The 15,073-nt window shown below is 37.5% G+C and overlaps 1 protein-coding gene across 1 annotated transcript in view; it reads right to left on the bottom strand.

Moving 5' to 3' along the window:
- Positions 1-3,963: 3,963 nt before the first annotated feature.
- Positions 3,964-15,073, bottom strand: part of LOC122808045 (deoxyribonuclease-2-alpha-like) — a 182,422-nt gene continuing 171,312 nt past the window's right edge. The window contains exon 7 of the mRNA XM_044079033.1: positions 3,964-5,931. Within this exon, the coding sequence (XP_043934968.1) occupies positions 5,597-5,931 (335 nt within the window). The 3' untranslated portion in view covers positions 3,964-5,596. The remainder of the gene's footprint in view (positions 5,932-15,073) is intronic.

Below are 15,073 nucleotides of genomic sequence, written 5' to 3'. Positions count from 1 at the left end.
CATGTTTAAATGTACCTTTAATACTGTAGCATATAAATCTATTAGACATATTCCTGGCAGTATCATTTGTTTTTGGAATGTCTTCACTGTGCTGTGTTTTGTTTTCTCTCAGACCGAACCTCACACTGGCCCAATTTGATCAACTTTCTGTCCTGGGTTAAAATAAATAAAATAAATAAAAGAGTTCAGCAAATCTACCAGCCCTGTGGTAAACAGTGATCACTGAATATGTGCTGCATTGCATGAAGTTCGTTGCCACCATAGTTAAAGCATAAACAGCAATTCCTAGAAATGAGATGACAAAAATTCAAACGTAAGGCAAACTTTTCTGACTTTTGAGATAATCTAAATGAGAAGCTTACATTTGCAAGACTAAAGATGCTTCTAATTACTGGTTATCAAATCAAGCAGGACTGTACAGGTGTTTTCACAATATTCTACATTATTGTGTTTAGCTGTAGGGACTCACCCTTGTTGTTGTTTTTTTGTCTTTCGGTTTTTCCCAGTTAGGGGTCACCACAGCAGAACTCCGGTCCGCTAATGATTGGCATTAGATTTTCACAAATGCCGAGGTGCCAGCTTGATGTTCAACCTTCAACGAAGGTAATGCCCATTTATACATGTCTTTCGAATGCCCACCCAACCGTGGGGAGGACATGCAGACTCCACACAGAAGGCACTCCCCGCACTCCAGCCGAGAACCAAACGGGAGAACCTCTTGCTGTGAGGCAACAACGCTACCGCTGCACCACTGCTAATGATGTTTATTTGGAAGGTTGTTTTTTTCATGCAAGGGTATTTTTCCCCAAGTAAAAATCTTTTTCAGTTCAGATTGGTAACATGCCCTAAATGGTTAAACTTTGTTATTAAGAGCATGATATCAGACAAAATAATTATTCTAGATGGGGATTCTGCCGAGTTATAAAATTATTTATTAAAGGTGCAGCCCATTTTCCCATCAATTTGCTAACATGGCGCCTGCTTATGACATATATTCTGATTTTTAAGCCTAGCACAAATTTTACCAGCAAACTGAAAAATATATGTTTTTCATCTTATCTTGGGCTTCTGTGCAGTATTACTGCTTCAGAATCATTTAAAGTGTCTAGCACTAGTTTGTAGCAATTTAGCATGCTCCAAAACAGCCTAGATTTGAGGTACTATTTTGAAGTATTTTTGCTTTTCTATTTTTCTTGCTCCTACATTGTACTTTGTATCTGTATAGACTAGCATAGTCTTGAACCTATAAGGTAATTTGTTTTGGCATTCACTTACAGTGAATGTGCTGTGAATCATTGACTTCTTAAACTGTCTCAAGAAACAGTATCAGCACTTTTTGTAAGTGTAAGGCATTAAAATAATATAATAGTGCACTTAACTCCTATTCCAAGCCGAGTAGCTAAACTGCAGGCTTTCTTAGGCACTTAAGATTGTAGTTCTGACAAGCATGCATACCACCCCCCACACTGTCTTAACTCATTCCCTCCAGCACAGCTTTTTGAGTGTGGAACTTTAACTCCCAGTGGGTATGGCTTGAGCCTTTAAAAAATGAAGTTATCACCCAACAGTTATAACAAATAATCTTTGAAAGAGGTCAAATATCAATACAATTGTGTTTGCCATCGTGTATGCTTTAAAATGAAATGTTCTGATACCTTGTATGCAGCATGGTTTTGGAATTATTAATGCAAATATGAATAAGCAATATATGATGCCTAGAGACATCAGTAAGAGGTAACTGCAGAAATGCCTGGAGGTGCACTCGGCTGTAATGAGTTTTAAGTAGGTGTCGGGTATAACACTTATCTGTTAGTGACAGTTGCCACAGAAGACCTAGTGAGGCAGTCATTGTCATGCAACTTCTTTTATTCTGTACTGTTGCTAATTTTCTACAGTTATTTGGATAACACCATTGGCCACTAGCCAAGAAAGACAGCACTAAACGATATTTTTTTATAATAAGGCAGGACATTTAATACCTGCTGTTTTTTTTATAGATTTCTCCAATGACTAACTTAAAAAAAAATATATATATATATTTCAGTGAAATGCACTTAGGATACAAGCTAGTGAAAACTGCAAAAAAAAAAAAAAAAAAAAGTTTGCTGGCCCTATGCCCTATGTCATGATGTCAAACCATGATGAGATGAATAACTTTCAAAAAGCAATGCAATATTTGAATACGGAAAAAAAAAGGTAGTAGGACCTTCATGATCTAACACATGAAGACAGAAATTAAGGAATTAAATGTACTGAAGACTGACTGCTCATAAAAACTATACTAAGGTGATATTACAGAAAGGGAACAGTAACTCCTGATGGAGTTAACTACCATGTATGGTTGAACTGCCTTTTAAATAATTAACATTCCATTTTTGTAATAAACTATTAAATTAATCTTTCAACTAAAGTACTGTTAAACAGACTAGAGAAGTGTTGATATGTACTGGTGGGCCCAAAGCAAGTAGAATGTGTGAAAAGAATGGCATTGCAATCAAACTGCAAGTTCTCTTGCATCTCTACTCTGCTACTATGGAGTCCTGATTGTCCTGCGATATTTTGCTTTCTTAGACACATATTTGAAATTTAGCATGGCGAACTGTGGACACCAGGTTTTTACTTTCTGTTTTGCACAAAATGAGAATCTTTGGAAATGATCGTAGTTAAGCAAAAGTGTTTATCCAGTTCTCTCTGCTAGTATTTTATATAAGATATTTCATCCTATTTAGGTACCTGCAGCTAAGCTATGAAGCAAGACTGTTCTTTCTCTGTTGTTGTGTCTTTCGGCTTTTCCCAGTTAGGGGTCGCCACAGCGGAACTCCGGTCCACTAATGACTGGTAGTTGATTTTTACGTGCTGAGTTACCAGCCCTGATGCACAACCTTCAACGAAGGTACGCCCATTCATGCATGTCTCCATGCAGAAGACGCTCTAGCTGAGAATCGAACCGGACAGCATCTTACAGTGAGGCGACAATGCTGCCGCAGCACCACCACCATGGGTAAGACTGTTCTTTCTCTGTACTCTGTTTTAAGCAACCCCTTGATCTTCTAGTTTGTTTGTGTCTTTCAGCTTTTCCCGGTTAGGGGTCGCCACAGCAGAACTCCGGTCCGCTAATGATTGGTAGTGGATTTTTATGTACTGAGTTACCAGCCCTGGCGCACAACCTTCAACGAAGGCATGTCCCATTCACGTATGCCTCCACACAGAAGATGCTCTAGCTGAGAATAGAATGGGACAACATCTTGCTGTGAGATGACAATGCTACTGCAGCACCACCACCGCAGTACAGACTGAAAATAAGAAGTGACATTTTTATTTTTTTTGTATGTTTAGGTCCCTTGTCCATTGATCTTTAATGACTGGAACTCTTGTTGGGCAGATTGAAATGCAGTCATAAACTTCACCTTGTATTAATTGTATTTTCTATTTCAGATAAAATAATCATTACAACCATTAGCAGTTAAAAGACTAGCCAATTGACACCCAAAATTATTTGTGTGGATATCCTGGGGATGTTAAGGGAGCCCTTGGAAGGAATCATTTTCATAGAGAGATGGCAAAAGTATTAAAATACTAATGTTTACAATATGCTTTTCTGAAACAGATGTGTAGTAGATAAACAACTGCAATGCCTGTCTGAAAGTATTCAGTTGACATGACTCAGAAGAAAATATAGTCTATCTTAAACTTTCAAAGGAAAAATTTTCCATTTCAATAGATACACCACATTTGCAGACCAAGTCAACACCAAAGCATGTAAAACATTTTAACATGCTTCTATAACAAAAATAGCATTTTGAAGGACCTGCCAACAAAGTAAACACTTAAAATATATAATTCTCCTAATCTGTAATATCATCCGAACATGGAAGAGTGAGTGAGACAGAAACATTCGTGAAGAACTCACCAGCCACACATCACTGATGTTAAATATAAAGACTCAATGGAGTAGAGGGCTTCAGCACACAACACTACCTCACACCACTAGTGAGGCAAAGTAGGACCATGTAGTTGATTTATTTAGCGATAGCATATTTATTTTTTAATAAATGCATACTAGGAATAAATCTCATTCTAGTGTGGGGAATGCTAGATTTTCTCATAATGGCATGGTCTGGTCAAGTGAAAGAAAATATATTGGGGATTTAGTATATACATGACATTTTGTTCTACCTAGGACTCTTTTTATGTAGAGAAGACAGCTAGGGAACTTAGAAACTGAATGTTTGAACACAAGTACTATTAAACACAAGAGTGTAATCATTTCCCTGGGGGTCTATATTATGAGACCGAAAGTACATATGTGCGAATACTTAAAATTCGACACATAATGCACGAAACCTAAAAATAGCAAATGGCCACATAAGCAAATTTTTCCCTAGGGAATAAACTTGCATGGCCGTTCGCTAAAAAAAATAATTTAACACCATAAACAGGTAGGGGGCTTGATCCTCCCACGCCCCCCAACATGGGGTGCTCTGCCTCCCACACCCCCTTAGCTAAATATACCAACTCTGAGATCGCACTATAGGAAAGGAAAGGGCAACTGTGAAGTTGGCCAACTACCTCCTTGCCCTATGACATATTCATCGAATTGCTTAAATGCGATTCGATGAATATGTGTCGCTGTTTCTGTATTTGTTCAGAAACATTTTTCTGCTTGTAATATAGACCCTTGCCCCAGATGCAAATACATCAAGTTGTACAGATTTAGAAAGCAAATTATTCTTTGTTCTAGGCTGTGTAAGTGAAGATGTCAGAGATGGCATTAGGCAGGAGACATCAGAGTACATGGAATATGAGAAGCTATTTAATTTGGAAGCACATAAGTCAATAAGACATGCTTCCAATGCAAATTAAGACAAACCTATTGGGAAGAAAAGATGAGGTTATATGTCATTGCTATTCTTTATTATTGTTGCATACAGCAATCATTTGAAGAATGTAACGTATTTAAGTGTGTTTAAAATGTTTTATAGCATTTTGATTGTGGTTTTTTTTTCAAATTACATGGTTGCTTAGATTTTACTGTATAAAATATTTGTGTGTTATTTTATAATCAGGTTGAAGTAGTCACCTTGTGGATTTTAAGAGCAATTAAAGTGTTAATACTAACTGAAGAGCTTTTTGGAGTTGCATTATTCTGGGTTTACTTATTTCTTTATCTTTTCTATTCTTTTTTTGGCTTGTTTATGTGCATTTGATGAAAGCTGATGCTGATCAAGTCTAATGATTATAATTCTGTGGAAAAGCCCTATATAAAACTACTGCTGTTACTACTAATATTGATACTATTACTACTAATACTACAAATTCAGTATGCTACTATTAATGCTACTGTTACCTCTAGTGCATATGCTGCCAGTGTCATTGCTGATACAATTACTATAGCTGTAGTGCCTGGTAGTACATTAAAGTAGTCATTGCCATACTATATACTTGTGACAAAGCTGAAAACTTTGTTATTATATTCCTAAGATTTAAGTAACAATGGCATATGATTACTAAGCTTGCTTAAATTAACATACAAAATAATTATATTTTTCACTTGTACAGTAATGAATTACATTTTGAAAATTTTACAGCAATGTAATCATGGACATGGCTCTTTCACTTTGACTGAACTTTGAAATATTTTCCACACAAGTGAGTTGTCTGTGCATATGACCCCACCACCTCTACGACTTGCTTTCTTATTTCTGTTTAAACCACCAATACAAGTCCATTTCTCTTGGCCTTCAGTAATGCACCATTTAGAATGATCAGTGGTTGACTTGAATTTTATATCCTTGTGTATCTGGATTTCTTTCACATTATACACATGGTATTTCATGGAGCAGTTGGTTGGAAGACGGCCTCGTACTTTTACCCAACTTTCAACAAGCAGATTGTCTCTTAATGCATTTGCCAGCCAGCCAGAGTAGAGATCTGAAAAGCATAAATGAACATAGGATAAAAGAAGAACATTAATAAAGATGCCATCAAAGATACCTTTCTCAATTGCTAAATCCTATCTATTTATAAAACAAATAAGTAAATTAAGCTGACTTTTAACTAAAACTCTCTGTTGGCATCAGTTTCCATGAAAAAGGCATTAAGATATTCTCTGACATATTTGGCTTAACAGATTAATGATAGTTTGTTTCTATGGTAATCAACCTCTTAAATAAAAGGCAGAAGGGACAGAGTAGGTACATTTATGAGATCTGTCTTGTGGACAAAATACAGGAATCATGCAATACCCGTTTTATGAATACAGAATTCTGCACTTGAGAATGTAATGCATTGAGTGCTGTCATGTGACAATGATGACTGCTAAGTGAGAGTAATTAAGTATGGAGACACATGGCTGTGTGAAGTAGGCTTAGCCCCACATTCATCTGCTTCTGTTTTTGTCTGCTGGAGTGGTAAAAGATCGTAACTAATACACAGCACTGCATGGTGTCTGTAAATTGGAAATCACTTATTACATATTGGTTTGGCGCTTGCTGGCTGTGCCACAGCTTGCAGTTGTACCAGGCAAACAAGGTGTTTCAACATTCCATAGAGATGCGCTGATCTCATTGGACCACGATCAAGATATGTGGACTTCATCACTTCTTACTAAACACAATAACTCACTGAAATCATTTCAAACCAAATGCTCATGGAAAATAGATAAAGATGTACATATGCCCAACGCAGCATATCACAGAACCCCCCCTAGATATTCTAATTAAACAAGATAAGCATGTAACAGCTCAGTATACTTTGGTAAGACTGAAACCACACATACCCCTGTTGGAATAATTTCTGAGATTGCTATGTCACAGTCAACTTGAATATCTGAAGTATCAGACATATACATTACAAGGAGTACTTCCTTTCAATTAAATGTTTTATCATGACATTCCATTAGACCCTTCATGTATTTCTCTGTCGCATACCATTTATCTGATGCCCAACAAGTAGCGTACGGCACCAGGACTCCACGGGTCTACACAGGAATATATCCAAAATAAATTCCGAAATCTTGCTTGACACAGCTGGTTAAAAAAGGATACTTCCTCGTTATTTCTTTGTTAACGCACTTTATTATAAAACGTTTTCGCCTCAATAACAAGAGAGGCTTCATCAGACAATGAGAACACCAGACGCACTCAATTTAAACATATAGAAAGGAAATGATGTCATTTCCCTTCAAATGTACATTCTTTTTACTATAATTCAAGTACACTTTTTTTATGTATAAAATAAACATTTACAGTTCATGTAAAAGTGTACTGAGATACACAATCTCATCAGATGGTTCGATTTAACAAAATGGTAAAACTATTTATATGTATATACACAAGTGAGATCAGAGAATTGGAATGGCAACTACGCCTTAACGCTTTTTCTTATCCAGGGTTAAACGAAGCATGTAATATCTTGGCAGTATTGAAATATAAAAGTTATTTAAGGTAGCAGTTTTACTCCTTATGCCCTTTCATGTTTTTTCTTCCTTGTACCTTTTAGAGTATAAATTAAGAAAGGGTGCTTGGGGAACGCAGTAAGAAGTGTTCAAACACCCTAGTTGGTGTTGGACTTTTTATGCAGCATTTTTATGCAACATTTTTAAATGGTTTTTAAAAATATTGAGGAAGCTGATTTTTGGTATATATAAAATGAGAGTGGATCAGTTTTATTTAACATGCTTTAGGTTTTATCAATGTTCTTTTTAGCGGACTTGTGTATATACATATAAATAGTTTTATCATTTTGTTAAATCGAACCATCTGATGAGATTGTGTATCTCAGTACATTTTTACATGAACTGTAAATGTTTATTTTATACATAAAAAAAGTGTACTTGAATTATAGTAAAAAGAATGTACACTTGAAGGGAAATGACATCATTTCCTTTCTATATGTTTAAATTGAGTGCGTCTGGTGTTCTCATTGTCTGATGAAGCCTCTCTTGTTATTGAGGCGAAAACGTTTTATAATAAAGTGCGTTAACAAAGAAATAACGAGGAAGTATCCTTTTTTAACCAGCTGTGTCAAGCAAGATTTCGGAATTTATTTTGGATATATTCCTGTGTAGACCCGTGGAGTCCTGGTGTCGTACGCTACTTGTTGGGTATCTTGTTTGTTTATTTCCATTTATCTGATGCACTATATCTTTAAAAGTATCAACATTCTTGGCTGTGATTCATATAACTGGGTTGGGTCTTCCCTTTTGGAGTAATGACTTGAAGTGGAAACATCTCTGTGTATGAACTCTTGTTTTACTGCCTTTGTATGTCATTCCAAAGAGTTAACTAACAAGCATCTTCCACTGGGGACATAAAATGGTGTCAGAAGAAAAATGATTATTCCCTATTATGAAGATAGTAGTGGTTTGCCTCAGCCTACTCTTGGTCTTTCTGTAATGGAGCTGACGTTTCTCAGTAGTCATATACTACAAAAAGCCCAAGCACAATTCAGACATGTATATTTATTCTTTGGGTCTCATTTTTTTTTTAATTTTAACTGAAAAATTGAAAACTAGCTTGTTTGACCCCACAGTTATTTATGTTCTTCCTCCAGACCACTAGTCTCACATCATATCTAATGTTGTGGGAAAACTGATCAGAAAATTGGAAGTCCTGGGTTCAGTGTTTTCACTGCAATTTGTCTTGGGGACAAACCACAAGGGGTCCAACACAGGCAGGGAAGCCATTAAGGTTTTAAACATAGGTTCATAGGTTCATAGGTTGGCACTAGGTTCCCGGCCCTAGGGCCTATACAAGCTTAGCCATAACAATTCCCTGGATATTTCTTCCCACAATATTTACTTCCCTGGACCCCTGTCTAGCAAGGCGACTGACATGATCCCCGGGGTGAATTTCCTATCTCCCATCCAATTGTCAAAGTTCCTTTTGAAGAGGGCCAAGGAGGCGCTCTGCTTGACATGCATGGGCAGTCTATTCCAGAGTATGGGGAGTCTCTGGGTCAGGAACCTATCCCTCCAGCATCTTTTGTTCATTGCGATGACAAGGTTTGGATCCCTGGAGCGTGTGGCACTGAGGGATTGGGATTTCTTTAAGTGGAGCATGTCCAGCAGCTCAGTGTTTGACATGGCCTTGTATGTTAAGCAGAGATCACCTCTGAGTAGACGATATGCCACAGAGTATAGCTGGAGTTTTTTTAGATGGTCAGCATAGGGCATCTGCTTTAGGCCTGTGATTCTTTTAGTGAGGTATTTCTGCAGCCTTTCCAACTGTTGCAGATGTCTTGTGAGGTACATACCAAATGGGGCATTGTACTCTATAATGGGTCTAATGAGGGATGAGTACAGTGGGACAATGACCTCCTTTTTTCTGGATGAAAAGTCCTTAGTGATGAGGTGTGCCACATAGAAGGATTTCCTGGCTGTTGTGGCGATGTGGTTATCGAAGGTGAGACCACTGTCCACCTGTGTCCATAAGTCTCTCATCACAATTTTGGTGTTTAGTGTACTGCCACCTATGTGGTAATTCATGGGTACATGTTTTTTCCCAAAGGGGATAACTATACATTTCTTGGCATTAACTTGAGCCCACGGCCCTGGCACCAAGCATCTGTTTCTGTAAGGCCCTTTTGTAGAATATCCACATATTTGGGGATACAATAATGGCTCCCAGTTTACAGTCATCTACGAACTTTGTTAGCCAGAGTCCCTTAGTATTGGCCTGTACTTCAGAGAAGTAGATGCCAAACAAGAGCGGTCCCAGGACTGAACCCTGAGGTACTCCACTTGTCACTTGTCTGGAGATGGATTTTTAGTCGGCTACTTTTACATTCTGGGTTCTGTCAGTAAGCCAGTTGGGAACCCATCGAGTGATGTAGGGATTTATGCCCAGCTTAGTAAGTTTATGTATAATTCCAGAGTGGGGGATGGTGTCAAAGGCTTTGTTGAGGTCCAGATAGGCTGTGTGGACCGCCTTATCCTCGTCCAGAGCTCTGGAGAATTACTGTTTTCTTTAAAAGAAAAAAAGACAGACTTTGAGAATTGAAAAGTAAATTCAGAGACATAATGGAAGCCATAGAAGAATTTTCTTGTAAGAGACATTTATTTTTCATCATGAAGTAAGCGGTCCAAGGCTGTTAATACAGAATGCAATATTGTGAATTTGGAGAACCTTGCAAATCTGTGATAAGAGGCAAAATAGCCTATGCACCTGAAATTATCTCTTAAGCTGAAAACTCTAAAAAGAAAATGATTTAACATTTGCAAATATATATATATATATATATATATATATATATATATATATATATATATATATATATATATGGGTCTACTTTGGAAACTGGAAGTTTCAGAAATTCAAACAGTTTAAATGAAGATCGCCATACAGCTGGGAATGGGAAATTTACCATTCTATCCACTGAGTTGGTATATTTAATTATCAGATGGTGTGCAGGTGGGCTTGCTGCCCTGCATAAATGTAAAAAAAAAAAAAATTTGTTTCTATGTTTTTTTTTATTGAAGTTTCGAACTTTCAAAACTTTGATATTATGGTTAGAATTAATTACCACATCAGTGTTTATTTATATTAGATTTATTTTTGATAGGTAGTTGTACAAGTTCAAGCAGTTTTTCTATGATTAAGTAATATATTTTTTATTTTTGTTTTTAATGTTATTTTATTCCTGAGCCTCGCATGCCGAAGTGGAAATGTTGGTGTATCATTGTTTTTGTATTTTATACTCAGAGTGGTTGTGTTATAAAAGTTATGAGTACTTGTTAAAGTCAGCAGTAACAGCAATGCAACATTTGTAGAGTTCTTCAGATAAGATGTTTTAGAAGATTATATCGAACACGTGATTTTAACTGAGTATTTATTAGCAATTTTAAATGCATGATGCTGTTTCCGTTCTGAAGAAGTCCGTTGTTTATACTGATGAAAAGCTTGTATTCAGCATTTGGGAGCTTAAATTAAAGTATTTTACTGGATTATTACGTGGTGAACTTTGGTTATTCACGAGTGTTTAGCTGGTTTCGGAGCGCATCCACTCTTGGAGTTTGAGTTTCTAAAGCTTATTACAAATAATTACTATTTGTCTAATTGAAAAACAAATTCCTCTTTTTTCTTTTTTTTCTACTTGATAATACCCTAAAGGAAAGAAGTATAATTTTTTAAGCATGCAGCTCTGTACTACAACTATATTTTATTTGTGGCTGTGTTCACCTTCTACAACTTCTTAAATCAATTGTTGGGAAGAATATCCTTTGCAGAATAAATTGTTGAAAAAATGTTAATGTTCACTTATCAAACCCTAACACATTACAAAGTGTCTCTGAATTCAGATACTTTGACTGACAATAAGGAAGTATTTGTGAATTTATGCTAACACTATCTATTTTGTGAATCTTTTAGTTTTGGCACTTCAACATGCCTTGTGAGTCCAGTGTTTCCCTTTTTACATGTTATCCTTTGCCCTAACTACAACAAGCAGCCAATAAAATGATAATCTTTACATAAATCAGTGCATCAGGAACTGACAAGAATCAGAATTGTTTTGATCATCAGTGATATGCCACAGGTAAGGACAGCAGATGCTCAAGTCATAGCCAGGTGAATTAGGTAGTCATATTACACTGAATGATTGCTCTTCTGGGATGAGCGAATAAGAAGGCATGAAGGATGGAGAAGTTCAGATGGAAGTCCTTTACATTTTCCTGAATTGCACAGGAATGGAAAAAATCTTTGATAAAGGTATTCTAGAGCTATGGTGTGTTATATGCACCTGAATGAGAACCTCTCACCCTCTTATCCCCGTGTTACATTCTCTGAAGCATTAAACTCACCTTTCAACAGAAGCAATGTGAACCAGATACTAGAAGCTCTATCCAAAACCTAAAACAATAGTTCCATGGCCCCAGACACTATATTAGTCTGTCTCCTAATCAAGTACAGATACAACATTGCTTAATTCAAGTACAACACTGCTGAACTCCTCCTAAACCTTAACACAGGGCTTTTTCCTCACCTCTGGAGAATGACCATTGTGGAGCCATTCCACAAGGGTGGCTGCACCAGAGACACTGGCACCTAAGGCCATATTAGCTTTACCAATCATATCTGTAAAATCATAGAACATATCTTGGTCAGCCTCATAAACAATAAAACTGGTGACCTACTAAACCCTGACTCTAATTAATTTGGTTTAGTGAAAAGATGTTTCTTCCTCCTAAATCTGGTTAATTTCCATTAAAATGTAACAGATGCCACTGTTAAATGCCATTCTGGCCATACTACTTACATGGACCTTCCTAAAGCCTTTGATATGACCCCCCATGCTGGCATTATTGACAAACTCACTAGTCTAGACATAAACCCCATGTCACCCATTTGGTTGACAATTGGGTCTCTGATAAAATGCACAGCATAATAAGAGTTGGGAGTTCCTTCTCATGTAAAAGGCATGTTGCTACAGGTGCCCCTCACATTCCTGTCCTGGGTCTCCTCTACTTCTGCATCTACTTTTCCAGTGCAGAAACAAATTCAAAAAGGTCTGTTGTTAACCAAGTCTGCTGATTACTGCTGATGACTCTTCCACAGATACACATATCCTCCAAGAAGGACTTGCCAGATCTAACACTTAATGTACTGATCATGGCCTTAAGCTTAATAACAAAAAGTAAAGGTTAACTACCTTTGGAAAATCAGTGTCTTCTATGGATTACTACATAAATCATCACGTATGAGTTATAGTTAGAAAATCCTTCTGTATTGCCCAATTAATCCTCTATGTCTAAGAATGCCATAATGCCCTCATCAGCCCTGTCATAGAGTATAGTGCAAAATTTAGAATGTAGCACTCCAAATAGTTTACCATTAAAAAGTCACCACTTGGAAGGTTGGATCCAACAGAACGAATTCTGCATGTCGACAGTGAAACTGTCGGAACTTGCCCCCTTTCCAGACCCATGTTAGCACTAGTTCTGGGACTGGAGTGTTAGGGAGTTTTGGCATTCGGTGTTATTTTCAGTTTTGGCATTCGGTGTTATTTTCATGCATGTGAGTATTAGGCAGGCTGACTTTCGAGGGAAGGTTGTGGTGATTTGCAGACTCAATCTTCTGAGTGTCGCGTTTTAATAGTAAACCACTCCAAATACCTTACCCACCTAGAAAGACTTTGTTTTCTATTTTAAAAAATATCATATGACTAATTTCTTTTAGCTCCCAAAAGAGAATAAAATCCCTCTCTCATTCCTCTGCGTCATATTGGCTCTTACATGGTGATCTCCGCCACACCTTCTGGGCTATGAAAGGTCCAGTTCTATTAGATCTATTCCACCTCAGGAGTACTGATAATACTGAAAACTCTTCTTCCAAAGATGACATCGCCTGTCAAGCACACTAGAATCTCTATTTAACCGTAGCCTCCAGACAGGCTTTGTGGCAAATGAATGGAGGACTGCAATGGTTATCCCTCTACAAAAAAGGAGGGCCTTTAATGGACCCTGGGAACTACAGACCCATGACTCTGGCTAGTCTCTTATGCAAGGACATGGAAAGAATTATCATGGATCTGTTAAATAATGACATAGGAAACCTACAGACACTGGGCCCTACCCAGCTTGGTTTGGTCAAAGGCCATTCATGCCTATTTACCTGGTGGACTTCTTCAAGCTATGGACACTGTTGATCTTGGCATGGGCCAGGCATTCAACACAATACCAAATTTAGGCATTGTAGATAAACTTACAAAATTAGGCATAAACACACAAGCCACCCAATAGATAGCCAACTGACTCACTGATAAGACACAAACAGGATAGATGAATCCACCTTCATAAAGAGGCCAGTCACTAGTGGAATCCAACAGGGACTCTGTGCTGGGCCTCTCCTTTTCGGCATCTATTTTGAAATCAAGGCAAATGTTAAGGGCCTCAGGCTGATGAAGTCTGCAGATGACTACATGGTCATTGAATCTCCTAAATTGACAGATACTCTTCAAGAAGGCCTGACACAGACAAAGAACTGGTGTCAGATATGTGGACTTAAACTCAATGTGAAAAAATGCATAGTAGTACTCTGTAAAGAAGACCACCCCAGGAAATTACCACATTGATAACACATCCCTAAAAGTAGAGCCAGTGGTCAGGGATCAGGGGATGCATGTTGGTAGTAAACTGACATTTGACCAACACGTGTCTACTGTGTTGAGAAAATCATTCTACATTGCACAACTTGTACATAAGGGTATGGCATCCAGATTCATGGAGATCATTGTTCCACTGTAGTCAGCTCACATTAGAGCAATCATTGAGTAGAAAGCACCCTCAGGCATATGCTGTCCAGGCACTTGAGAGACCACAGAAGTTACTCACAAAAATAATACACAGAGTAAATACCAAGTCCATTAAGGACCATTCCAGAACCCAGTCCATCCCTGTACTTGGTCTTCTATAGATTGCTATGTGGTGATCTATGCCTAGCCTACAAGGCATCCTGTGATTCCACACTATTGGATTTATTGCACATCTGCAAAACAAATAACATCAGAAATGCCCATACTAAGAACCTAAACCTCATCTGTGACATAAACAGGACATGTTTGAGGTACAATTATGTGTCTTAAAGGTTACCCTTCTCAGGAACAAACTTCTTATCTATCTGAAGCAAAGCTCATGCATAATCCTATTCAAATGTAACTTAGACAAATGGATGGGAAATTGCAAATTTACCCCAATTTGATACCTATGTCCATAATGGATAGGGCAGCCTGTGACTGCTTAATATGTACAAGCCACAAGCCTATATTGTAACAATAAAATTCCTTGGGGTATTGACACGTCAGCAATATTTTGGTAAATTTGGGGTAAGCTTGGCTAGACTTAAAATGGATCTTGGGTTGATAGCCTAGTAACCACTGATGAACCTATGAACCTAAAAAACAAAGCCCTCAGCCTTCATTGCAATATAAACAAGACTTTTAGAGAGATAGGTTCCTCATTCAAATAATCCTCTATCTGTGAAACAAGCTCCCCTTTCATGTCAAACAGTGTAGCATACTGACCTCATTCAAGTCCTGCCTTGACAATTACATAGGTAGCCACAAATTTACACCTGGG

This window comes from Protopterus annectens, chromosome 8.part0, assembly GCF_019279795.1.
Source record: "Protopterus annectens isolate FY-2018-M chromosome 8.part0, PAN1.0, whole genome shotgun sequence".
NCBI lineage: Eukaryota > Metazoa > Chordata > Ceratodontiformes > Protopteridae > Protopterus > Protopterus annectens.
Note: the sequence above shows the minus strand (reverse complement) of the source record. Positions and strands in the feature narration are given on the sequence as shown.